Source organism: Macrobrachium rosenbergii, chromosome 27 (assembly GCF_040412425.1).
Source record: "Macrobrachium rosenbergii isolate ZJJX-2024 chromosome 27, ASM4041242v1, whole genome shotgun sequence".
Lineage (NCBI taxonomy): Eukaryota > Metazoa > Arthropoda > Malacostraca > Decapoda > Palaemonidae > Macrobrachium > Macrobrachium rosenbergii.
Window position 1 is genome coordinate 33,833,766 of NC_089767.1, and position 26,640 is coordinate 33,860,405.

The 26,640-nt window shown below is 35.9% G+C and overlaps 4 protein-coding genes and 1 non-coding gene across 5 annotated transcripts in view; 3 read left to right on the forward strand and 2 right to left on the reverse strand.

Annotated features, from left to right (window-relative positions):
* The first annotated feature begins 2,460 nt into the window (after positions 1-2,460).
* Positions 2,461-3,879, forward strand: LOC136853584 (suppressor of tumorigenicity 14 protein homolog). The gene is made up of 3 exons (XM_067129324.1): positions 2,461-2,682; positions 2,936-3,064; positions 3,301-3,879. Exons 1-3 carry the CDS (start codon positions 2,634-2,636, stop codon positions 3,441-3,443), a joined length of 321 nt encoding a protein of 106 aa, XP_066985425.1. The 5' UTR covers positions 2,461-2,633; the 3' UTR covers positions 3,444-3,879.
* A 291-nt stretch (positions 3,880-4,170) lies between these two features.
* On the reverse strand, positions 4,171-8,021 carry LOC136853583 (uncharacterized). Its single transcript, XM_067129323.1, has 4 exons — positions 7,952-8,021; positions 6,799-6,921; positions 5,872-6,026; positions 4,171-5,506 (listed from the first exon to the last, which is right to left on the reverse strand). Exons 2-4 carry the CDS (start codon positions 6,917-6,919, stop codon positions 5,369-5,371), a joined length of 414 nt encoding a protein of 137 aa, XP_066985424.1. The 5' UTR covers positions 6,920-6,921; positions 7,952-8,021; the 3' UTR covers positions 4,171-5,368.
* Positions 8,022-12,373: 4,352 nt separating this feature from the next.
* LOC136853586 (prokineticin Bm8-d-like) lies at positions 12,374-16,560 on the reverse strand. Its single transcript, XM_067129326.1, has 4 exons — positions 16,459-16,560; positions 15,207-15,333; positions 14,298-14,446; positions 12,374-13,270 (listed from the first exon to the last, which is right to left on the reverse strand). Exons 1-4 carry the CDS (start codon positions 16,468-16,470, stop codon positions 13,118-13,120), a joined length of 441 nt encoding a protein of 146 aa, XP_066985427.1. The 5' UTR covers positions 16,471-16,560; the 3' UTR covers positions 12,374-13,117.
* A 1,812-nt stretch (positions 16,561-18,372) lies between these two features.
* On the forward strand, positions 18,373-18,444 carry TRNAD-GUC (transfer RNA aspartic acid (anticodon GUC)). Its single transcript has one exon. It is a non-coding gene; the product is annotated as a tRNA-Asp (tRNA).
* A 2,226-nt stretch (positions 18,445-20,670) lies between these two features.
* The window catches only part of LOC136853587 (serine-rich adhesin for platelets-like), a 53,160-nt gene continuing 47,190 nt past the window's right edge, over positions 20,671-26,640 (forward strand). The window contains 1 exon segment of the mRNA XM_067129328.1: positions 20,671-21,727. The gene's annotated coding sequence lies outside the window, so the exon portion shown is untranslated.

Sequence of the window (26,640 nt, forward strand, 5' to 3'; positions counted from 1 at the left end):
TCATATGGCAAGCAACCTTTACAAATAACAAAAATGTAAACCCTTAAGCACATAGGGACAGATTATTAATTGGTGATGGTCAAGAGAAGCTGCAGACACTGATGAGAGAGTTTGAAAGGCCTTGTAAGTGGTGGCCGTTGAATGCAAAAGTTAGCAAAAGTAAAGTAAAGGGCAATTTTTACTTTAAAATGTAATCGCATTTGGAGTTGAAAATATAATTTCTGATATTCATTCTCTTTAGCAAATAATTTTTGAGATACTGAACCAACCTCCACTACCTCATGTCCTACAATTATGGGGGCCACAATGGGAAAGGGAGATTTTTGGGAGCGGGAAACACAAAAGTGAAACATATACAAAGTGTGTGTTTGTACCCTAACCTTACTTTACCTAACCTAGGAAACCTGGTCTTTACCTAGCTAGACTCGGGCTTCACCCTCCTATGGGCACCCCCCCACATAGCGTAGCCTAGGGCACTGTAAATCAAAATGAATGACAAGGTAACAGTCTCACCTAACCAAGAGCACTGTAAATTCATCCAAATTATAATATTGCAAGTAACATAGCCAGGGGGCTTTGCACCCCCCTGACCCTCCCACTTAAACTAGTATATTGTGCTACTCTGAAAACTTTCAATAGGCCTACCTTAATCAGAATCTTGCCTTGAAGATGGAGTAATTTACTGTCCGGCGGGCGCAACCCGATGACGTCGGATTCATACAGGCCTCGGAAAACTACTTGTCAATTATATTTATGTTGCTAAGCCTAATATATTTTTCAGTTTGTCACTAAAGTTGAAGCATCACGCTTACGAGCCAATGGCTCAACAAGTGCTGCTAAGCCTAATATATGTTTTTTTAAATTAAAGGCTGCACGTGACTACATCGTGCTTTAGAGGCATTGACTTTAAAAAATACACAAATGCAATGCGTTTTAGATTAATTCTCAATCTCCCTCAACACCAAAATATCACTTACAGGCCTTCCTCCGTCGAATTTCGACGTCAACACTAAGCCTACCAACTGGTTCTCCATTCGAGAAAGCGTATTTAGTCGACTTTAAACAAAAGCTCTTATATCAACTCTTGTTATTGACGAAACGTCGAAATAACTAATGACACTTTGGTGATCCAAACACTTACTGATCCTGTTATTCATAAGCACAACTAATTCCCCCGCTGGGAGGTGACATCCTTCATGGAGAGTAACTGTCAACTCACACTATCATTAGACCTACAACTTGTCTTCCCTGTAAGTTGAGGGAGCATTGCACTTCGTGTAGGCTAAAGAATTATGTAGTGCTACATGCTCCTGAAGAAAAGTAACTGTCTACCTCTATGGAGCATGAAAATCAGCGTTAAATTAAGCTATAAACCCAAAATAGTCCAATGAACACGAGTCACACACACGGACCAATGTAACCATGACTGACAACTGAAGTCTGAAACCGGTTTTTTCAAGCACCGTCCGAATTTCAAAATCCCACTTTATTGGAGATAGTTAAAACCAAAACCCATATAGGCTTTAATATTGATTTACTTAAAAACATTTCCAGATAAAAATGACACGAAACGCTTTAAATACGTTAGCCATTCTTATCCACATAAACAAAGGAAACGTTCAAGTGTCTAACAAACATTCGTCGGTAAATATCTCGGTATGATTTAAGAAGTTTATTATTCATGGACAACATTCATGCACGGTATCATGTAGAGAGTAAATTTACGCAACTCATATTAATAGGATTACAATACGATTATTCCCATAACGCTTTACCGCGTCGTCGCAGATTGAAATGCCACTATGATTCCCAGAATATTTTTTTTTTCTTAAAATCGACATTAAAGTAATCACAATTGAATAATGAGTCAATGAAGGTATTAAATGTTGTGTATTATAATATTAAATTGCTGCTAATCAGATATGCAATTTAAATTGGATGCGAAACTGAAAAATAATTCAACGATGTTCTCACAGTCCACACCTGGTGGTCTCCCATAGAGATCTTTCGTGGGACCGACACATTATCATATAAGTTACGTAACTCAAATGCATTTACTTCACGGGGAATGATAAAATCTAATATATATATATATATATATATATATATATATATATATATATATATATATATATATATATACACGCTTACAGGTACCCCAAGGTATATATATATATGATACTATGTACAGTGCAGTACATAATATCTGTACTGCAAACTATTAAAACTTTCTGGGGCAGATGTGTCTAGGTTGTGCTGTCACTAGTACCATGGTAGCAGTCTTCAGTAAATGTCGACAGAAATTTGGTTTGAGTCAGAAGAGATAGAGAGAGAGAGTGTTATTATGGAAGTTTGTTGGTACGAGCTGATAACATAGTACGTACCATAAATTGACAACTATATAGATACCATACATTACGTAAGACCCTCATCACTTTATCCATTCTCCTTCACCTGAAGCTGTAGAGTTACTTATAAAACAGCAGGTACTTGGAGGCTTCTGGTTCTCACGACGAAAAAGAGAGAAGTTAAAGAAGAAGAAAGATAGACTCATCAGTCTTTCAGTATCCAAGCCTCGTGAGTACAGGAAGTTCACTCGGATCTAAGTAGACGCTTGAAATTTCAAAGCAGCAATGTCGAAAAACTCGATCATTCTGACCATTTTATGTGTTTGGTTGACAGGTAGGTGGGTTTTTCAGACAGCTGAGTCTTTTTTACGTTAAATTACTGTATTTCGTAACCAAAGAGAAGTTTTATACCTTAATACGTAAATTACCAAAGCTTATACACTCCAGCTCAGCGTGACCAAATTATGTCAACGGTATGAACATAGGAACAGACTGTGCATTAAAAAAAAATCTGATTTAGCCATTTAATATATCTTGGCTAGATAAAATTCGTATTCGTATATTTGTATAAATACCCTTCATTCCAGGTACCCTAAGTCTGCCCAAAGAATGCATGCCCGGGTATTTCATGTGTGACACAGGGCTATGCATTCCAGACTACTTGGTATGTGATGGCGTCTACGACTGTACGACAGGCTACGATGAGTTGGACTGTGGTAGGTCTAGTTCATTTACTGGTTATACAGACCATACATGAGAAAACTATAGATAAGTGAGTTGTTTTTTTTAGAATTTTTTGTTTACAATGGTTTAAAAATACCCCAGATTCCCCTTATTTCTTAAGTAGCACAGTGATCTGTGATAAAAGAAGCAGAGAGTGACAGATAAGAATATAAATGCACAGCTTTTCTCGAGTACAACAATAACGTCTTTCGTGTGGTCTGTCAAACAGGTGTGACACCTCAGTTACAAGAGTGCTTCGAAGGATACTTCCAATGCGCCAACGGCCTCTGCATACCGGACTTCCTGGTCTGCGACGGAGTCTACGATTGCGTCACTGGGAGCGACGAAATCGGCTGTCCACCCAGGAACTAAATCCTTAGGCCTAGTGAAGCAGAATACCCACTGGGGAAATGCCTTTGCGTCTACTATACCTTTCCGTTTCCTTTCAAGGATGATCTCTGTATATTCTGTGGTTACCGTAAACAAAATTGTGCTGTTTTTCAGCCTTTAAGTATGGATTTGTAGCATAGTTTCAATCCACATGAAAAGTGTAACGTTAGCTATACTTCGGTGAGCTAAGAGCGTTTTCTTCATAAGTGTGACAACAAATCTTTTGTCATTATTACTGTAAAAACTACACATTTAAGAATTAAAATTTTTAATCTTCCAAAAAGACCCTTACAAAACGTGCAAACGTCTGCTTGTAGATTTTTGTAAGCTTAAACGGTATTTCTTAGCTGATATCTAAATTGTAGCACTAATCTTTTTAAGCTAACTCACATTGCTTACAAACTGTATACTTAAATCAGCTGGCTAATGAACATAAACCAAGTTTGCGAAGTTTTATTTCTGATGCAGAAAACTAGATTTATTTTTATGTCTTCTTTACATAACAGGAGGTTGGTTGATGGCGAATGACTAAGAATTAATTAACAATCTTGAATTTGGATGAATTCTTGATCGATTTAAACAGACATAAAAGTAATTTTGTCTGAAAATGCCGTGAAAAGCTTCTGTTTGTAATCATCCACTTAACTAGTCCTACTACCCAGCCTGCTCCAGATAGGACAATCATGCAAGGGACATTTTTTTACAAGAACGCACATCCTTTGAGGACAAAAATTTGTGCCAAATTTAAACGTGTCCTGAAAGTATTTGGAAATTTGATCAAGTGTTCGTTACAACAGACGCTTGTCACTTTAAACACGAATTAGAATTTAAAGGAAAATCTTAATTAGCAGCAAAATGAAAGGAAAAGAATCGAATTAAATAGAAAGCCTAAATCATAATTTTATCTATTAAAGTGTTTGGATAAGCTTGAGGTATAATGTGAAATATTACATAGACTGAATCTCATAGACCCAGGCTAGGGATTAAACTAGGGAGAAGAAGACACAGATTGAAACCAGCTTACCCAGGTGAAAAGGCCTGACACTGCAAAATCCTGTATAATGGTCTTTAGGCCGGAAAATATCGACACTGTAATTTTGAATACCTCCTTAACACCCCCAAACAAATTTCTCCTGCAAATTCTATCAGAGGATGCAACTGGACAATAGAATATAACAAGTATTGAACTTACAACAGAGGAAAACAAGAATCACGTCCTGTAAATTATATTTCTGTCACCTACAAGGAAAAATTAACCCATTTTTGTATGCTAAGAAAGAACTAGGTAACAGATGACTGACTAGATGACTAGTTAAGGAAATTATATCTATAAATCATAGATTAATGAAAGAAACTTGTAGATATAGCCAAGTAGCCATGTTAATACAATACCTTGACACAAACCACAACCCTAGACTCACAATTTGTATAGGTCATGGTTTAGTGAGTTAACTTGCCTTTTTTTTTCTCAGAAACATTCAAATTCAATTATTTCTTTAACTAATTGTCTTGATAACCGCCACTGTCATGATAACTTTCAAAAGTAAGCTAAGAATCACCAAATGCCAGTGTGGCTTCTTTCGAAAGGAACAAATTCAGGAAAATTTTATATGCTCTTGGTTCGTCCGTAGCCGGTATGTTCGTTGCTCGTTGGTGGCCATATAAGGTAGACACTTGCCAAAGAAAGACTGTTCCCAGTCACAGATGTTTTAAAATCAGTTAATTTTGTTGATTAGAGGATTCTGGAGAGAGAGAGAGAGAGGGAACATATTTTTGCAGAAAACTTCTAAACCACAACTAAAAGCAGGCGCTGATCAGCTCAAGAGGTTGTTTTATTGCTACTTTTCCTGCCGATGCTCTTTAGAAACTCCATCATTCTCCAGATAAGGAACAGAGTCCAAGAAGATCTATAGCTTGACGGGTTGAGGCGAAGGTCTAGCCTCGATGATGATTTCGTCCAGGGCCTCTGTGTCGACGCAGACTGAGCTGGAATGCAAGTTCGCGCAGGTCAGCTGCTTCTGGCAAGGGCAGCTGTCGAAGTATATCTGAAGGAACACGGGGAAAGTTACAGTCTTCTCTTCAAGTTATAGGTCTAGGTTCTTGCTAACTCATTATATGTATTCAGAGGGGATGAAGGCAGATATTGTGCCTACGCATGGCTACTTGATGAAGCATACCTGATAAAGATCTTAATGAGTAGGAGTATATGCACTCATCAGCCTGATAGAGGTTGTAAATGAGTAGGCCTATAAACACACACACTCATTAGTCCTGCACATGACTACATGATAAAGCACTCCTGATGGAGGTTCTGAGTGAGTAGGCCTGTAAACATACACACTCATCATGCCAAAACCTATTAGAAATGTCGTGAAGACTGATTTCTGGAAAGAAAACCTTCAAACTTTACCTCATTCTGAAAGTCAAGGAGCAGAGCCGATGCATCGCAGCTGTGTCCTTTGCTCTTGAAAGGGAGGCAGTAGGAATGGGACGACAGCATAGGCCTAGCGCAGCATTCTCCTTGGTTGCAGTCGGCCCAAGAAGTGCACAGCTTCTTTTCCCTGGCTGAGAGGAGATGAGGAAATCAGAGTTAATGCCACAGGGTTTTTTTTCGAAAAATTCTGACCTGAAATTTTAAAATTCCAGGTTTTTAAATAATTTTCCTAATAAATGTACCTGGAAACCATACCCTTATTGTTTCTCTCTCTCTCTCTCTCTCTCTCTCTCTCTCTCTCTCTCTCTCTCTCTCTTCCCATGTGGTTTCTCTCCTCTAATCTCCTTTATTCTCTCTCTCTCTCTCTCTCTCTCTCTCTCTCTCCTATATTGTTTCTCTCTCATCGCAAAGTGCTTTTCTCTCTCTCTCTCTCTTCTCAAATTGTTTCTCTCTTTCTCCTTCCAAATTCTCTATCTCTCTCTCTCTCTTCCCATGTTGTTTTCTCTGTCTCTCTCTCTCTCTCCTATATTGTTTCTCTCTCTCTCTTCCCAAAGAGCTTTTTTCTCCCTCTCGCTCTCTCCTCTCAAATTGTTTCTCTCTTTCTCTTTCCAAATTCTCTCTCTCTCTCTCTCTTTCTCTCTTCCCATGTTGTTTTCTCTGTCTCTCTCTCTCTTCCCATGTGGTTTCTCTCCTCTCATCTCCTTTATTCTCTCTCTCTCTCTCCTATATTGTTTCTCTCTCTCTCATCCCAAAGTGCTTCTCTCTCTCTCTCTTCTCAAACTGTTTCTCTTTCTCTTTCCAAATTCTCTCTCTCTCTCTCTTCCCATGTTGTTTTCTCTGTCTGTCTGTCTGTCTCTCTCTCTCTCTCTCTTCCACCACACCCTGACAACAATATAGACTCACCGTTGTACCACCAGCTGGGTATCATCCTGTTGGCAACTCTGGAAGGGATGCAGGTCACCAGCGTGGCTTCCATTACCAACAGTGCCACCAGAGCTGTTGTCAAAAACTGTTGTGACTTCATGGCTGAAATGAATGACATGATAATTAATAACAGCTTTGGTTAGGTTCAGATAATAATAATAATAATAATAATAATAATAATAATAATAATATGTATCTATATCCGTATATGTGTGTGTACTGTATATATACATATGTATGTACGTATATATATATATATATATATATATATATATATATATATATATATATATATATATATATATATATGTTTATATATAAATTGAAAATGAACCTGTTTCAAGATCAGACAAAACTCCTGAACGAATTATTATTATTATTATTATTATTATTATTATTATTATTATTATTATTATTATTATTATTATTATTATTATTATACGTCCGCCTAGGTATAAATAAAAAACTGCGTTGCGATTAAATGAAATGAAGTCCCAACAATTTTTATCGATAGCATTTCTATCAATGTCAAAATATAATTTTTAGAAGGCAATAAAAATATTTTTGTGATTAAAATTTAAGCTTTGATTAACAATGACTATATATTATCTTAAATAAGATATCTAACAGTTTTACGTATCAAAGTTGTTATTCACTACAATTACATTTTTATCAATGTCAAAATATAATTTTTAGAAGGCAATAATATTTTAGTAATTAAAATTTTAGCTTTGATTAACAATGACTATATATTATCTTAAATAAGATATCTAAATAGTTTTACGTATTAAAGTTGTTATTCACTACAATTACATTTTTATACTATACCCATAACACTATATACACAAGTAATTTTGTTTGTGAGTGTGTATATACACTCAATGTTTCAATATATATATATATATATATATATATATATATATATATATATATATATATATATATATATTTACAATTATTTCGTTCCAAATACATTTTCCAAGATAATGTACTGACCAATATATTCCAAATCACATATATTCCAAGATAATGTATATGATATATAATATATATATATATATATATATATATATATATATATATATATATATATATATATATATAAAAATTATAAACAAACTTCTGCACAGACCTGAGGACACGGTAAGGACGTCTTCACTCTCTTGCAGACAAGCAAGAACTAAGAGAGATTGCCTATTGCAGTCCCTATTTGTATAAGCCGCGCTGTGACGTCATCGAGGATCCAGCCAATGAGGGAGAGAGAGAGAGAGAGAGGTAGGGGAGGGGGGGGAGTTGAGAGGTGACCTTATACTTTGGTCACACTTGAGATATTTGTCTTTTGAGACTAGAGATATTCTTTCACTGGTCATTTTTGAAGTTATTTCATTGATAATTATGATGTTATCTGTGATAATTTTGAGGTTATTTCATTGATAATTTCAATGTTATTTCGCTTATAATTTTGAGGTTATTTCATAGATAATTTTGAGGTTATTCCATGGACAATTTTGGAGGTAATTTCAGTGATACCTTTAAGGTTATTCCATTGATAATTTCGATGTTATTTTATTGATAATTCTGGGGTAATTTCATGGATAATTATAAGGTTATTTCATTAACAATTATGAGGCAATTTCACCGATAATTTCGAGGATATTTTACTGATAATTCTGAGCAATAACAGAACAATTTTTTTCACGCATGGAAATGACAGATTACCACGCTAAAAATTAACTCGCAAATCAATATGAATCCACTTTGGTGCCATAGACAACCGCCCACGAGTCTTTTCATAAACATAAGAGCCCCTTGGGCGGCCCCTTCCCAAAATAAGTTCTCAATACCACCCTTTTCCCAATGTAAGAACCCCCTGGGCCACAAAGCCCCCATCCCTCACCAGAATAAGCTTTCGGTTACCCAATTCCTGCCTTGAGAACAATACGCTCGTTAGTAGGCCGATGTCAGCCATGTTGAAACATGGTCTAGTGTCCTCAGTTTCGAGAGTTCCTTCCTTTCTCTTTTTGTTATTGATTTATTTCCTTTTTCTTTTTTTTTTGAGGGGGGGGGAGAGGGGGTTTCCATTCAAGAAGCAAAGTGTGTGGGCGAGAGATGCTTGTCATTCATTCATTTTACGGTAGAAACCTTTATACTTGTTTATTTTTACAAATGCAAAATTATCTTTATTTCGTTATCCTAAATTATTCGGTTTCGTGTTCAGATTATATGCAGTGTCCTGGTATATTGTTATTATTATTATTATTATTATTATTATTATTATTCATAGGCCTATAACCAATACAGGAAGAGAGTCTTCACTTTCTGCTCACCAGAGCAGTGACAGGCATTGTGATGATAATGAGATGATAATGAAAGTTTTAATGAAGATGAATAGCCTTTATAATGAAAATGATGGTGATTATGAGACTGATTGTGATGTTGATGAAAAGAACAATGATTTGGAAGATGATAATGATGATGATAATGACACTATTGGTAACTATAATGATGAATGTTGATATGAAGATTATGACGGTCGGTCGTAATAGTCATGAGGATAATGATAAGGTCGGGGTTGATATGATAGTGATATGAAAATGATAATGAGAGGAATAATGACAAAGGCTGACAACTATAATGATACAAACTACTATGAAAATGACAACAATATGATAATGATATTAAACATGGTCACTGAATATGATCATAATAAAGACGATATTGACAACGCTTACAATGAAAAAGCTAATGACGATGATAAAATGACAACGAAGGTAATAATGACGACAGTAATATTAAACAATAATTATCTTTAAAAAAGAACCATCGAATCAGTCAAACCAATGTTTTGGTTTTGGCGCTAATTGGTGACGTCATCATTGACAACGTTTAATATGAAAAAGGTAATGACAATGATAAAATGACAATGAAGGTGATAATGACAACGATAATAATATTAAACAATAATTATTTTTAAAAAAGAACCATCGAATTAGTCAAACCAATGTTTTTGTTTTGGCGCTCATTGGTGACGTCATCATTGCAGCTTTGGCAGTGACAACGAGCCATTCAGTAAGACACTTCGTGATATTCCTGATAACTGTTCAAGTGTTTACCGCGTCAAGTGCTCGCACGAAAGGTGTTTTTCATTATATGGGCCAAGTGTCATGACCAGGACGAAGAAATGGACAGTATTAGCGGTACTTTGTCATCTGTTGACAGATGACAGTTCGCAAACGCATGATGGCGGTCTTTGGAAATGTCACTCTGCCTAGGCTACTTGGTAAGCACTGATAGTATTATGATATTTTATTAATTTTGTTTGCTGTTAGGTCGTAACTTATTGCGCCGTTTACAATGTTTGCCTGTAGAATTATCCGTTTTTTTTTTATTTAAACTGTCAAATTACCCGAAGCATTTACAAGGCAATTTCGCAGACGAGGTGATGGCGGGAACCTAGCCTATGTTCGTCATTACTTTGACAGGAATTAACTTTTTTCCTCTATTTTAAATCATCTCTCTGTCAGTGTACATACTTATGGCAAAAATGTAAAAAGACCCTTTGGTCAGTTTCTGATAATATATGTAGTATACCAGAAATTATGGCGAATGTCACCTAAGTGTTTCCTTGTTTTTCAAGTTCCCAATGGGCAAGTTTTTTGGATTAACCACCGGCGTCGGGTTGTGATTAAATATTATGGGTCAAAATGGTTTATTAGTGTTTAATATTTTAAATCTGTTTATAGGTAAGGAACGCATTATTCTCACACCAAATTCCGTTCTTGTGTATTTTTTGAAGGTTAGGCCTATTTTGCACCGGGGGTTGGTCTAACGGGGGTGCCTATAAACCAGGCCATAGCACCAATTGTTGGATTGAGTTTCTGTTGGCTTGACAGAGTCAGTAGGTCCACACTAGTACTCCTACACCCTTAAACACCTTACCACATTTAGGTCTAGGGCCAGCTGAGCCTAAACCAGTCACCTGAATTGGGGAACAGCTCACTGTACAGGCTTGGTACTAACATTTTACATCGTTGTTTCATTTTGCTGCTTTCCTCTCTCTCTCTCTCTCTTGGCAGTAATATTTTTATCCAGCTAGTTGTTATAAGCTAGGGGTAAAATTTACATAGACCCATAAAAAGTTTTCAGGTTACAGTTTGTACTAATTACAGTTTGTAATTAGTACATTGCAAATCGTACTGTTATATTTTTAACCGATACTCGTTCAGCAAGGACCAATTGCAGAAAAAACCTCTTCCATCAGTTTATTCCGCACCAGTAAAACTGTTTTCCATGGTATAACAGTCACTAAATGGGAATGTTTGTAATCTCCTCAGAAGTAGGCAGGTATTCTCACTGGTCTTGAACAGTCTTGGGGCGGATTTTTTAAAAGTTTCTTTCCATGGAATTACGACAATATAACCTATATACTAATGACATAATTATGAATGAGCCTTTTTGACAGTTTGTTCGTCAAAGTTATTTTTTCACCGCTTTATTGATTTGATAAGGCTAGCATCACTAGCAAATTCTCTACTGAATTCGTATTGATAACAGTACTTCGGACGCTGAGGCCAAGATCGGTCCCAGTCATATAAAACCATGCTGTTCATGCATTTTTAACCGTCGAGATACAATCTCAAGTCCTATGACTCGCTGCACATTTGCCGTAGTATGGATCGGCCTAACTCCCTACAGCTGAGCATTTCCGTTTACTGTGATCGTACCTTTGGCAGCAGAAGCAAATAGTGACATGATCTCTGTTTGTATGAACTAAGTCTCATGACTGGTTCACATTTCAGTATGCAATGTTAGTATTTCCAGCATTTGACTCATAAGGAATATTATTTTAATTCAGAAGATGAACCCAATTCATATGGAACAAACCCACAGGCGCCATTGATTTGAAATTCAGGCTTCCAAAGAATATGGTGTTCGGTACTATATACTGGATAAATGGGCATATTAAGCTTAGGGAAATAACGTAGGGAAGGTTGGTTCTGAGAAAAAGGGATTTTTTGTCGGGGAGGGGGGAAGTCCAATAATTTTGATTAACCGAAAACACATACGAAATATTGTTTCACAATGGATTTTTATATATTTGTCTTAAAACAATATTTTGATTTCTTTGTAGGGTGGTTCCTGTACTTTGTTTTTTCCCCAGAGCATATATATATATATATATATATATATATATATATATATATATATATATATATATATATATATATATATATATATATATATATATATATATATTTTGGTAAGGGAAAGGATTCGGTAGAGATATCTAAATATGGGCTGTTTAGTATTTTTACGATGAGAAAGAAAATTAAACGTGCCAACGCGAACACCGAGTATTGTTTTGCATGGTTTAATGTTAGGGTAGAGTTCAGTATAATTTCGTATAATTCCTTAATTATTGTCTAGATATTGTCATTTACATCAGGGTTAAGACTACTTATACTTCTGAAAGACACTTACGGATGTATCACGAGATACAATTTCCAGATAACCAGATATTACAATCAGCGTAGGTCTAATTCAAAGACAAAAGATATATATGGTTCAGATCATTCATTCTGTTTCTTACAAGCAAAAGATCCTTATACAGTGTTTGAGGACATTACTGCATCAGACAGAGAGAGAGAGAGAGAGAGAGAGAGAGGAAAGAGGGGGGGACGGTGGGAGAACCTTCTGGTCACCTTTATCAGTCAGTGTCTCGAAGTGTAGAAAGCCATTTTCAATTCGCGTATGGTTTTATCGTGCCCGTTTTTTGCCTTGGTTTATTTTGCTTTTCAGTCGTTTTCAGGTGTCTCTATGACTTCTTGAGTGTGGTCTGATGGATTGTAGATTTGTTCCTGCTGTTCTCCACAAGATGTTTAGATGTTTTTCTGGTTTAATAAACAAATATTACTGTAGGCATCGCTGGATTGACTCCGTGTGGCGTTCATGTAGGCCTATATCAACTGTTATCTTTTCCATTTACTATAGAAGGGGCCATTTAATCATAAAAGGTATCAATAACGATAGCAAACTCGTAATAGCATTTTAACTCATCTGCAATTCTGGTAGGGTGAAATTACAAAACCAAATAAGAGTGTGAAAGCGAGAAAGAAGCTAGTTACTCTTAGTGGTCACAGTTCCATTAATGTCATAGAAAACGGCGTTGCCATCAAGGGTGTCTCTTAGATAGTACGAATTCTTGAAACTGTCTTAATTTTTAATTAAGTCTTCCTGGAAACACTGCGGTTAATCTTCTATACTTCCTGATACCCGGCTGATTTGTAACTTAAATTTTCTAGTGGTTTTCATTAGGGAGAGGGATATTTAAAGCCGCCAGCCTTTTGTAATCAATCTCCAAAGTTCGGAGATCAACGCACTGTGCCTTGGACTTGTTGCTCAGCGATGCACAGGTCAAATCTTGATGACAGGGACAGTCGCTGAAGTATACCTGGGTGGATAAAAAAGAATATTATTAGGAGAGAGAGAGAGAGAGAGAGAGAGAGAGAGAGAGAGAGCAGGCGTATTGGTTTTATAAGTTAAGACAGGTTAATCCTATTTATCATGTACATTATCTTCATCCTTATGTTACCTATTTTGCATTAGTGAGAGAGAGAGAGAGAGAGAGAGAAGATTACTGGTTTTATACATCAGTTAACACAGGTTAATCCAATTTTGCATGTATCTTCATCTCAATATTACGTATACTTTGCACCAGAGAGAGAGAGAGAGAGAGAGAGAGAGAGAGAGAGAGAGAGAGAGAGATACTGATCGACATTCGACAGGAACTTTGATAACGTATTCATTGATATGGGTTTTTATTGTAACTGTCCATTAGTTATTCATTTTTGGCGTCTCTAAAGCAATATGTGACCCTCTTAACCACGCCATCTCTTTATTTTATTGCTGTCAGCATGCTTCTGTGAACTTAGTAACATATCTGTATTTTCACTCCCACGTAATCCCTTCCACTACACTTTTTTTAGTTTCTCAACCATTATCCTACTCTGCAACCTCTTTCATTCCTTTTACTGTACCTCCGTTCATATTCTCTTTCTTCCATCTGACTTAGGACCTTATCCAACAATTGTTTCATAGTGCAACTGCGAGGTTTTCATCCCGTTACACTTTTCAAACCTCCTTTTTGTCAATTTCCCCTTCAGCGCTGAATGACCTCATAGGTCCCATTACTTGGCCTTTGGCCTAAATCCTATATTCTATTCTGTTCTAATATCCTACTCTAACTCTAACAATTGTCACAGTGTAAAACATGCTGTTTGTGAAATACTACTAACATGTCCTTATAAGCTAGTTTGTTAGATGTCTCAACATTTGCAAAACATTTGATTACTCCACAAACAAAATGAAAGCTTGTTTTTAGGTAATAGTTTACATTTCTTGCATAACTTTCCCTTGAAATCTTAATCTTCTTTCCTTAGCTCATTCAACTTCTCCCAACCTTGTCCGGTCATACTCACTCCGTTGTTGATATCGAGCATCAGTGGGGAGGCGTCACAGACTTCACCTCTGCCCCTGAGGGGCATGCAATAGGCCTTCGAAGACAGCATAGGCCGGGCACAGCATTCTCCATACTCGCAATCAGAGGCTGACCAGCAGGTGTTGCGTGCTGCAAAGGAACGGGAATACAGGAGAAGATGAAAATTCTGTATGAAAAAAATGTTTATTCGCAGGAAGTTATCTAGAATTGGGTTATCTATTTGTTTATTCTTATTTTGACCTGATATATGGGGTAAATTGTTTATAATTATTGATTAGAGTTGTAAGTATGTGAGTAATTAAAAAAAACTATTTTAGATCTGGACGGGTAAAATTAAAATTGATAATATTCGTTAGAATTTTTATATGAAGAAGGAAAATGTTTCAAGAAATCAGGACGTTGCTATTTAACTATAGTTATGCATGTTATCGTAGAAACGAAGATATATATATTGACATATGTATACATATGCAGTATATATTATATATATAAATATACATATATGTATATATATATATATTATATATGATATTTATATAATATATATATATATATATTTATATAATATATATATATATATATATATATATATATATATATATATATATGTGTATGTAAAATATTCTTGATAACGTTTATGAACGTATTAAACCACAGCAAAACCCATCCAAGTATAATTTTTAGTTTTCTGGAATGTTTTTCTTGTTATTTAAGCACTAATTTTTCATACATTTCCATACATCCGTTCAAATTAAGTGTTAGTAAGAAAAAGCCTGCCAAGCTTTATAAAAGATAAAAAAAAAAATCAGGCAAGCATTTATAAAAACCTAAGATTGTTCTCTATACCAACACAACCATCGAGAAATGTGGGATTAGGGTATATACCCACCTGTCGCCCACCAGCTGGGAACCATCCTGTTTGCGACACGTTTGGGCACAGCTTGCGTGCAGGGTGTGAATCCTGACATGAGCATCATAACAACAAGAGCTGCAAGGCTCCATTTACAAGTCTTGACCTGCAGGAAAGAATGATAGTGAGAATCACAATTTTGGAAAAGATATATATATATATATATATATATATATATATATATATATATATATATATATATATGTGTATGTATGTATGTATGTATATATATGTGTGTATGTATATATATATATTTATATATATATATATATATATATGTGAATATATATATATTCATATTTGTTATATATAATAGATAAATAAATACAAAATATACACATATATTTACATACCTATATGTATATACATACAGAGAGACATACATACATGAATACATACAGACACACATTAGCCTAAGCACTGAGTTATGTACCTGGTAGTCAGTCGCAAGTTTTTCAGTAACACTTGGTCGTCCTGACTACTCAGAGGGGTTGCTCTACACTCAACCCCATACTTGGAACTAGGTCACGTTTAGGATGAGTTTATCACCTCTGTTATCATTCCCCAACTTATGTTATATGCATAAACACAATATTCTGTCCATTACGATGTGTGTATTCCAAAGTTACAGAAGAATATATATGAGAATTTCGGGTAAAAATACGTGATGTCTGAAACTCGTTTCTACATTTGTCTCTCCCAGATGTTTTTGTTTGTGTACTATTTTTGTTTACTGGTTCTTGTGTCATTAAGAGCAAAATATAAACAAAGGGACTTCCGGAGTCACGAATGACATTTTAAGAATGAAATATAGACAAAGTGCCTCAGCTGTTGTTTTCATTTTTCTCAAATGTAAACAAAGCACTTCCGGAGTCAAGATTGACATTTTAAGAATGATATATAAACAAAGGGCCCTCTATTGTTGTCGTTTTTTCTCATATACAAACAAAACAAGCTTCTGGAGTCAAGAATGACGTTTTATGAATGAAATATAAACAAGGGGCCTCTATTGTTTCCGGAAACTGACGTTTCAAGAACGAAATATAAACAAAGTGCCTCTATTGTTGTTGTTTTTCCTCAAATGTAAACAGATAGATTGCAGCCAAGCTTCCAGAAAATACAATGTCATTTTAAGAATGAAATATAAGCAGTGCCTCTATAGTTGTTTTCCGTTTTCTCTAATGTAACGAAGCGTCGAGTCGCGGGCAATTAATCAATCAATCAATCCTACCTGATTCCTCATGGCAAACGGGTAAGTTAACGAGGTCTTCCTGTCGTGGTGGCGTCAGCGACGGATATGGTCCCAAAGATCAAGGGGGGAACCTTTTATATGGAACGGGCAAGCCAATCGGGACTTTCCCTTTTATCAGACGAACTGATAAACTTGTTCTTTTCGCGAGGGGAGGTGAAATTGATGTTGGATGGTCGTCATTTGGTGTGAATATTTCTCTTGATGAAATGGAAACAATAAAGAGAATATTTATGCTTTATTTCAAATAATTTGCACCTCCAATCAGCCAGCCCGAAGCTCTTCACGCATGCGCCTTTCATGGCTTTTTTCCACCAGCGGATATGAGCTCTATGGTCAACTGACGAATATCACCCTTTTCCCCCAAAGAAATTTGGGCGATACCCCTCCTACCTTACCCCCCTTACCCAACCTCCTCCTGATCAGGGAAAGCAAAGACGAGGAGGTATTTGGATCCCCGAAGAACGGAAATACAAATAAGCAATAGGAGGATTAAGATGCCGGCCATTGATTAGGTATAGTCTCCATCCGGATGAAGAGGGCCCGAGTGCAAAAAGTGGAATTCGGCAAACACGCCAACAGGAGGCTTAGCAAGTTAGGTAGGTAGTCCGCTGTGACCGGTCCTCTTTTTCTCTCCCTCGAAATCGTCAGGCGTCTTCTACTTGGCAAATCCTCCCTCGTCTTCCATTTGGAGTCTCGATGGATTTTAGATCATTGTGATAGATTGTCCTTAGCAATTAGTAATCAAATAGAGAATAGATAAACATATATTACCCCTAAAACAATTCTTCATAATTTACTGACATTTTTATCTAGTTATTTATCAGTGTTCACTTATTTTTTTTCTAATAACTGATCTCTTCTTTTTGTGTTTCCTGTTACCGTCTGTTACTTCTTTTAAATGAACACCATATTATTCTTTGCAAGATTGAATTTCAAGTCAGTGGCCCCTGTGGTGGGCTTGTTCCATATGAATAGGGTTCGTCGTCTGGTTAATAATAATAATAATAATAATAATAATAATAATAATAATAATAATAATAATAATAATAATAATAATAAATTGTCCTTAGCAATTGGCAATTAAATAAACGAGAGGTAAACAGAAGGCTAATCAAGAACCAAAGGAATGAGGAAATGTAGCTGTAAACTCTCTTTTGCATTGATTAGCTCCCCCTTAGCGAGGTAGGGCCACCGGTGCACCTCACGCGGTAAATTCCTCAAATTATCCCTGTCAATACCTCAAATTATCTTTGTTAATTTCTCAAATTATCCCGGTCAATTCCTCAAATTATCTCTGTTAATTTCTCAAATCATCTCAGTCAATTTCTGAAATTATCTATGTTCATTTCTCAAATGATCTCGGTCAATTTCTCAAATTATCTTGGTCAGTTTTTCAAATGATCTCGGTCAGTTTCTCAAATTACTGTAAATTTCTCAAATTATCTGGATATTTCTCATATTATCCCTGTAAACTCAAATTATCCCTGTAAATTCCTCAAATAATCTCTGTAAATTCCTCAAATAATCTTATGTAAATTTCTCTAATTATCTCGGTCAGTTTCTCAAATGATCTCGGTCAGTTTCTCAAATAATTTCAGTCAATTTCTCAAGTTATTTCAGTCAATTTCTCAAATTATTTCGGTCAGTTCCTCAAGTTATCTGTGTAAATTTGAAAATTTCTCGAATTATCTCACCTTCTTCTATTTACACTTTTATCTATATCGTTCAGCCAAAAAAAATTAATAAATTATATCCTGTAGAATTATCGAAGGCTCACATATGGCAAAACTTATGGGCAACGTCACTTTTGATAGGTGGGAAGGCCCATGCCCAAACATTGTATATCATGGTTGGCTTGGCGCCTGAGAGTGTTTACACTCTTACCTACACCAGTCCTCGATAGTATAGTGGTTAGTATCCCCGCCTGTCACGCGGGAGGCCGGGGTTCGATTCCCCGTCGGGGAGACACGATTGTTTTAAACAAGAGCCTGTGCCGGCACAGGGCTAGTTTAATATCATACGTACGGACAGTGGAACTCTCTCTCTCTCTCCTGGTGCAGGGTTAATCTATATTCAGTTTTATAGATTTTTATGTTATTTATTTTATATATTCGAAAGAATTGTATAAGGCGTGAAAGTAATTGTAAAGTATAGTTTTATGAGGGAAGCGGTTTATGTATTTTAGATTATTTACTGAAAATGATTATCCTCTATTGTTGGTAACCATTGTTGTAGTGACGGCAGTCTACAACAGACTTCGCCTCTCTCTCTCTCTCCATAGATCCCGTAATGCCATAACCATATCAAGGAAAGCTAAGCTGAGCGCTCATTCAACAGACACCCATGAAACGTGAGAGAGAGAGAGAGAGAGAGAGAGAGAGAGAGAGAGAGAGAGAGAGAGAGAGAGAGAGAGAGAGAGAGGGAGTATAAAAACATTACCTCATCGTCGTCTGGCAGGTTTCGATATACGATGCCTCTTGGTGGACTACATAACTTGTCGGGGCCGGACTTCACCTTAAAAATTCTGTGTAAATCATTTTTGTTCCCTTTGAGATGTTTGTTAGTATTTATATACTTTTCTATTCATTTTTACTTCTTATGGAAGACTTGGAAAGTTTTCTGTGAAATATTTGTCAATATTTTTAATTTTTCTATTCATTTATACTTTTACTTCCGTTCCAGCTTTTGAAAATATTCTAGTTATTTCGTTCCGTAGATATTTTCATAAATAAATAATACTTATATATTTATTTTCTTCACTAATCTCAAAAATGTTAAAGTGGTTATTGGTTTTGTGTGAAATGTTTGTCAATATTTATTTATTTTCATATGAATCAATAATTTTACTTCCGTTCCAGCTTTCGATATGCTAGTTAATTCGTTTCAAAGATATTTTATTAAATAAATAATACTTAATTTATAACATTAATTGTTATTTTCGTCACTAATCTCAAGAAAGTAAAAATTCTTATTGGTTTTCTGTGAAAAACTTTTCAATATTTTGATAATTTTATCTTAATTTATAGCTTTATTTCGTTTCAGCCTTTGAGAACATGCTAGTTAATTCGTTCCATAGATATTTTCGTAAATAGATATTTATTAAAATGATATTTCCTCACTAATCTTGAAAAAGTAAATAAAGTGGTTATTTCATTACGTGTAAACCCTTCACGCTAGCCCTGAGAATATTCTAGCAAATGCATCCCTTATAATATAATTGTTTTGCACAAGCACAAAAACTATCAAGCCTTGGGAAATAATGGCGAGAAAAAGTGGAAAAAACATAGTTGGATAAAGAGCCAAGACTCTTGGAAGCTGCAAAATCATTAACACCTTAATTTTACGTTTGTTTTGTTGCGCGTGAGTGGGGGTTGATTGCTAAGCTTGGTTTGTGGCGTGAAGGTTTATAAGCTGATGAAAATTTGGGTTAATCGTTTTTAATTTTCAAATTATTCTTTAGGTTTATGCTCCATTTGTTGCATATGCTTACGTACAAACATGTACTCAGTATATGTGTGTCTGCATATATATATATATATATATATATATATATATATATATATATATATATATATATATATATATATATATATATATATATATAGAATCAACCGATCACTTTTTACCAGATACGCATGTAGTAATTGTAATAGCCACAAAGCCCTCTAAACTTCTCGAATTCTTCACACTTTGTGAATAAGCTTGCCACTACAATGCCTTAGATCCAAATGAAAGAAATATGAAGTAATTCTGATAATCAGGAGCAGGATTCGAACCCGGGCCTCTAATAATCAGGACGAGGTCGCGTATATATATATATATATATATATATATATATATATATATATATATATATATATATATATATATATATATATATATATATATATATATATATAAAATTATAAAAATTCACGTAGGTTAACAAGTCCACTTGTTTGTCGTAGCCACTGCGGTAGATAACGATCGTTGTATATGCGTCGCGTTGCATTGAGAGTAAGCTAAAAGAAGTTACTTACAACGGGGAGACTCCCTCGTATAAGGGCCTGTGTATGTGTGTGTGTATGTGTCTACGTCTGTTGTCTGTGTGTGTGTGTATGTGTGTGTGTGCAGGTGCCCTTATGACTTCTTTTAAAAATATCTCCTGTGCCGTGGCAGCGGAGACGAGGGCATGAGCTTCTCGTCATACTCAGTGCCAACCCGTCACCCTTCTGAAGCTGTGGCACCCAGCTCCCAGCGCCTCCTCCTCCTCCTCCTGCCCCCTTTTTTTACATTTTCCACCTCGTCCGGACACCCACAGCAGCAGCAACGCCGCCGCCGCCGTCGCCTGCCTCTTGTCGCAGTCTCCTCCTCTTCCTCCTCTTCCTCCTCCTCCTCCTCCTCGCTGCCTCTTTCCTCAAAGATTTAATTTCATAAATTTCAAAACTGCAATTTTCCTTTACTCATTCTCTTTGTTTTGGAAGATTTCAAGTAACTTTTTCCTCTTCTTCTTGTTGTCCCTTTCCGGAAAGATATTGGGGGACGCCAGTTTGTTTCTGTGCATTTGCTTTCTGGAAGGTTGTGTTTTTCTAGCTTGCCTAACGTCAGCTTGGATATTTAAAAGATATCCTACGGTACTTAATTTAAATACCCTGCAGAGGTCATTGTTTTGGAAACCCTCTACGGGCGATAATTCTACGTCATTTCACTTTTGTCATCCCCAGAAAATACTCATTTCCTCTTCCCCCAAAACCTCATGTCGTTCTGCAGGTAGAACATTTCCCTTTTAAGAAGAAAAAATTATTTAAATTTGAAATTCTCCTGCCATCCTTTGTAGTAGTACCATAGATCCTTCACACAGCAATCTCTCCCATATCCTACAGCTGTAAGGATTCCCAAGACCAACACACCGAGCCTTCCAGATCGGCCCCCGTCACTAAGCCTCTGGTATCCTATTCTGCAATTTGATAAATATTAAGTGTCTTATCTCAGTGTGTGATTTAAAAGTCGTATTTATATAACGCCGTGTTGTTACCATTGTTATTCCATAGTGTTGATAAATTGTAGTGTAGTGGAATTGTGAGAGAAGAAAATAAGAAAAACTGTTGAGGAGCACAGATTTTTTCCTAGAAGATTCAGAAGAAGACAAGTCGAAGACTGAGGCCAGAGATTAAAGAAGAAGGGGCAGGGTGCTGCTGTGCAGGTCATCTGACTTCCTCCCCACCGTCGGTGCCTTCCGTGGTCTCATTTCTTCAGCGACTTCTTCAGGGTAAATTTTTTTTGGGGGGACGTCAGTGCCGCTGTAGTCATCATCAGTATATGTTGGTATTTAGTCGTTGCTAATCTGAGTGAGAGGACGCTCTCTCTCTCTCTCTCTCTCTCTCTCTCTCTCTCTCTCTCTCTCTCTCTCTCTCTCTCTCTCTCTCTCTCTTGAATCAGTAATGTTAGCCTCATTATCGTAACGTGGATAATTTGCCCAATCTTGTTTTACAAAAGTATTATTAAGTAGTAAGTTATGTTCTTCAAGGGTAGCGGTAACACTTCCTAAAATTGTCCAATTCTATTGCTACTTTACTTTGGGCCTATCATCTGTAAAGCTTTTTTTCTTAACATATTTACTTTTGTCATTAATCATAAAATATTATTTCTCTGTCATCCCTTTGGTGAAAGTAATATTACTAACTTAAATTTCTATGCAACATATTGCATTTTCTGACCTGAATTTTACAGTTGTAGTTTGTCCTTTGATACAAATTACAATGCACCAATAATTTGCAGTTTCGTTGATAAAATTGGCTTTTATTGGCTTCGTCCATCCTTCGGGAATGCTTTGTCGAGGTATTTTTTACAAGTTTTGACAGCAAGGTCGTGGAATACAAAGATCCCAGAACTGGATTCTTTCTATGGCCGGGATTTCCAAGCCGGAAAACTGCATTTCCGCCGCTTTCTGGTCTTTCTTGCACTAACCGAGATTTAAGCTGACAGTCGGTTCCAATGATCTTGCGTTTAAGAAAAGAATCAAGAGGATTTTCCAATGAAAAGCTTATTCAAAATGATTTGTATCCCATGTGCTTCTCAGTGATCGTTTCTGATTGTTAAGGATTGTCACATATTTCTTTAAATTACTGTTTATCGCCTATCAACAAGAATTAAGTCTTGTCAGACAACCGTACTCTTAATACTATATGAAAGCTAACACTTGTTCGGGCGATTTATAGATAGGTCTTCCACATATGTGGAAACATTATAGACAGGTCTTCCACATACGTGGAAACATTATAGACAGGTCTTCCACATATGTGGAAACATCATAGACAGGTCTTCCACATATGTGGAAACATTATAGACAGGTCTTCCACATATGTGGAAACATTATAGACAGGTCTTCCACATATGTGGAAACATTATAGACAGGTCTTTCACACGTTTGGATGCATGATAAACCATTCTTTTACCCAATCATTCACCTATTGTTCGCACACACGCACGCTCGTATCTTTAGTAACCCAGACAGCGAAAGAATAACATTTCCGTTTTCCTTTGTCTAGCAGAACCCGAAAGCATTTCCGTCAGTAAGTCTCCGGTTAACGTTAACATTCCCGAGTAAATATTATGATACTGCAGTGCTGCGTTCTATCTTTCCGTTCACTTTACGAGAATAGATTTTTTCGACGTTGTGAAAAGTATTGTGAAACTGTGAAAAGTATTGGGAAACTATGAGATTAGCCTGACCATTCTTAATTTTGAAACAGTTATGATTATAACTGAAATGATTAATAATTATTATTATTGATGTTGTTTGAGGGTGTGCTAGATTAACCAGCTAATTTTTCTTTTTGACACAGTTGTCGTAACAATAACTGTAGTTATTATTGATGATGCTTGTGGGCGTGCTAGATTAACCTACTAATATTTCTCTTCACAAAATTATGATTGTAATAACTAGAATTATTATTGATTTTTCTGAGTGTGCTGAAATTATCACAATGCCCTTCCACCATCTTAATGCTTTCTACGGGGGTTAGTGCCGTCAGTGCACCTCACAGGGTGCACTTTAGGCATTACTAAAGGTTCTTTGCAGCGTCTCTTCGGCCCCTAGCTGCAACCCGTTTCATTCCTTTTACTGTACCTCATATTATCTTTCTATCCATCCTTTCTAAACAGTTATTTCATAGTGCTACTGCGAGGTTTTCCTCCTGTTACAACTTTCCAACCTACCTGCTCTCAATTTCCTTTCCGGCGCAGAATGACCTCATAGGTCCCAGTGCTTGCCCTTTGGCCTAAACTCCATGTTCCATTCCATTCCATTCCATAAATAAGTGAACAGCATACTTATCTCTTATTGATTAAATTATTTTGTTCACTTACAGGTGGCACTTAAGCACTTTCCACTTAAAGGTGGCACTTAAACAACTGAAAATGTATATTGAAATATCATAGCTATAATGAACAGTCCTTTTATTCATTCCCACCCTTGGTGTCAATAGATAGTCCAGCTATCTTCCCAAATCTTTTGCACAAACCCTTGTGCCTTCCTCGCTTCGCCTAATCTGTTAATCGCCTCTTATATCATCTTGCTGTCATCCATTGTATCAAATTTTAATCCCGTGCAAATAAGGCTCTCTCTCTCTCTCTCTCTCTCACATACAGATAAATTTCACGACTGTATCTGTAAAGAAGATAGTGCGTTGGTCATACTTTTCCAAATGAACAACCCTCTCTCTCTCTCTCTCTCTCTCTCTCTCTCTCTCTCTCTCTCTCTCTCTCTCTCTCTCTCTCTCTCTCTCTCTGTCTCTCTCTCTCTCTCTCTCTCTCTCTCTCTCTCTCTCTCTCTCTCTCTAAATTTCACGAGTGATTAGCTGTAAAGCAGGTAGTATCTCATGAAGGGTTGTCAGGTTAGGAAAACTTATATCTCGTGCATAATTTGGCTTGATCACTTGAATCTAAGTTTCTCTTGACTGGTGAAGTTACGGTGATAGTGTTGGAGGTGTGATAATTAAATGGAATATGATTTTAATTATAATTATATATATGTATATACTGTATATATACATTATATATATATTATATGTATGTGTTTATATATATATATATATATATATATATATATATTTATATATATATGTATATAAAATGTGTGTAAACATTGGAAGACATTGATGCAAAATGTTTCCATTGGAAATGTATGCATGTTTCTTTATGTATGTTCATGAGATTCATGCGTTGACAGAATCCTAATGCTTTTCCTGGCTAAGAATCTTCAATATTTCCAGGTTAATTGAGGCATACAGCCTTCTCTGATTCATTATAGGCTAAGAAATGTTCTTCCTTAAATCGTCGTATTAATGCAATTGACGTTAATATCTCCATAACTTATGGCGGGTGCCAGATTCACCCATCGCAGAACAGACCGGATATGGTTTATTGGTCTCATATGTTGCGAAGTGATTTTCAGAGGCTTGCGTGGTATTATTATTATTATTATTATTATTAAAGGTTTCTGTTGAGAATTTGAGGTCGTCGTGTTTGTGATGTATTAGAATTAAAAAGAAAAGACTATAGATACAAATTTATTCATCAATACATGAGTTAAAGTACTGTACTCTGCATTTGTGTATACATATGTGTATATGCACATATATATAATATATATATAGATATATAAAAGATTAATTCTTATCGGTTTTTCTGTCTACATTATATATATATATATATATATATATATATATATATATATATATATATATATATATATATATATATATATTATATGTATATGTATATAAATATGTATACATATATTTATATATCCATATGCTTTTTCCCATAGAAAGGATGACCCCAAAAACTTATTACCCACATATTCCTTAGCTATTACTTTTTCGGGGGAGGGGGTGTGTGAAGTTACTCTCCCCACGCCCACATCCACCCTAGCTCTTTTCAGGCACAGAATTTTGCTTCCTAAGGAACTGAGTTATAAATAATTTCAACAACACAGTCTCATGTCTCTCTGTCCTAGCTTTTAGTTTTCTTTAAAAAAAACTATTCAGCCGGCTTTGTCTGTCCGTCCGTACTTTTTCTGTCCGCGCTCAGATCTTAAAAACTACTGAGGCTAGGGGCTACAAATTGGAATGTTGACCATCCACCCTCCAGTCATCAAACATAACAAATTCCAGCCCTCTAGCCTCAGTAGTTTTTATTTCATTTAAGGTTAAAGTTAGCCATGATTGTGCGTCTGGCAACGCTATAGGACAGGCCACCACCGGGTCGTGGCTGAAAGTTTAATGGGCCGCGGCTCATACAGCATTATACGCTGTACAGAAAACTCGATTACGCCGAAGAAACTTCGGTGCATTTTTTTTACTTGTTTACATTTAAAAACAGGTTCTCTCTCTAGTGAGGCAAGTACCTTAACCAGTGGACCCTAGAATATAATTATTAAGTATCTAACCGTGCACAGATGAGCAAAACCACTGAAGAGGTTGATGTCATTCTCGTTTTAAAACGAACTTGCCCTAATGGTCTTATGATTGCTAACCGTCAGTCACAAAGCCATTATTATGTCACAACTTGCTTGTACCCTTTTGTTCAGCTTCTTCCAATTAAGTTGTTCCATCTGCAACCCTTACCGTCCCTCCGGCTATAGTTCAGTTATTATTATTATTATTATTATTATTATTATTATTATTATTATTATTATTATTATTATTATTATTATTCAGAAGATGAAACCTATTCATATGGAACAAGCCCACCGCAGTGCCAGTGACTTGAAATTCAAACTTCCAAAGAATATGGCTTTCATTCGAAAGAAGTAACAGAAGGTAATGGGAAATACAGAAAGAGATCAGCAATTAGAAAAACATAAATTAACATATCAATAAATAAATAAAAATGTAATTAGAATATAAAATAGTTGCTGCATCATTGTTGAAGCTATGAATTAATCTATGCTTTTTTTTGTAATTCTTGCTTTCCTGACCAAAACTCGATTCAGTATTTTTGCTTGTGAAAAATATGAATATTGAAATTCGTCCATGTTTAGCAGATAGAGTAATATATTCTGAGACGCAGATAGCTTATCAAAAATTGCACTTAGAGGTGATGCTTGCGACGAAAACTCCAGTTCTCTCTCTCTCTCTCTCTCTCTCTCTCGGCGTTATTTGCTATATACCTAATTTT

What these genes read in the sequence shown, in the direction of transcription:
- LOC136853584 (XM_067129324.1), top strand. Translation starts at nt 2,634, where the DNA reads ATGTCGAAAAACTCGATCATTCTGACCATTTTATGTGTTTGGTTGACA. An exon ending in TTTATGTGTTTGGTTGACAG is followed by an intron (nt 2,683 to 2,935) that starts GTAGGTGGGTTT and finishes CCTTCATTCCAG; the next exon opens with GTACCCTAAGTCTGCCCAAA. An exon ending in CTACGATGAGTTGGACTGTG is followed by an intron (nt 3,065 to 3,300) that starts GTAGGTCTAGTT and finishes TCTGTCAAACAG; the next exon opens with GTGTGACACCTCAGTTACAA.
- LOC136853586 (XM_067129326.1), bottom strand. An exon ending in TCCCAGCTGGTGGGCGACAG is followed by an intron (nt 14,447 to 15,206) that starts GTGGGTATATAC and finishes GTTCCTTTGCAG; the next exon opens with CACGCAACACCTGCTGGTCA. An exon ending in TGCTCGATATCAACAACGGA is followed by an intron (nt 13,271 to 14,297) that starts GTGAGTATGACC and finishes TTATCCACCCAG; the next exon opens with GTATACTTCAGCGACTGTCC.
- LOC136853583 (XM_067129323.1), bottom strand. Translation starts at nt 6,919, where the DNA reads ATGAAGTCACAACAGTTTTTGACAACAGCTCTGGTGGCACTGTTGGTA. An exon ending in ACCCAGCTGGTGGTACAACG is followed by an intron (nt 6,027 to 6,798) that starts GTGAGTCTATAT and finishes ATCTCCTCTCAG; the next exon opens with CCAGGGAAAAGAAGCTGTGC. An exon ending in TCCTTGACTTTCAGAATGAG is followed by an intron (nt 5,507 to 5,871) that starts GTAAAGTTTGAA and finishes GTGTTCCTTCAG; the next exon opens with ATATACTTCGACAGCTGCCC.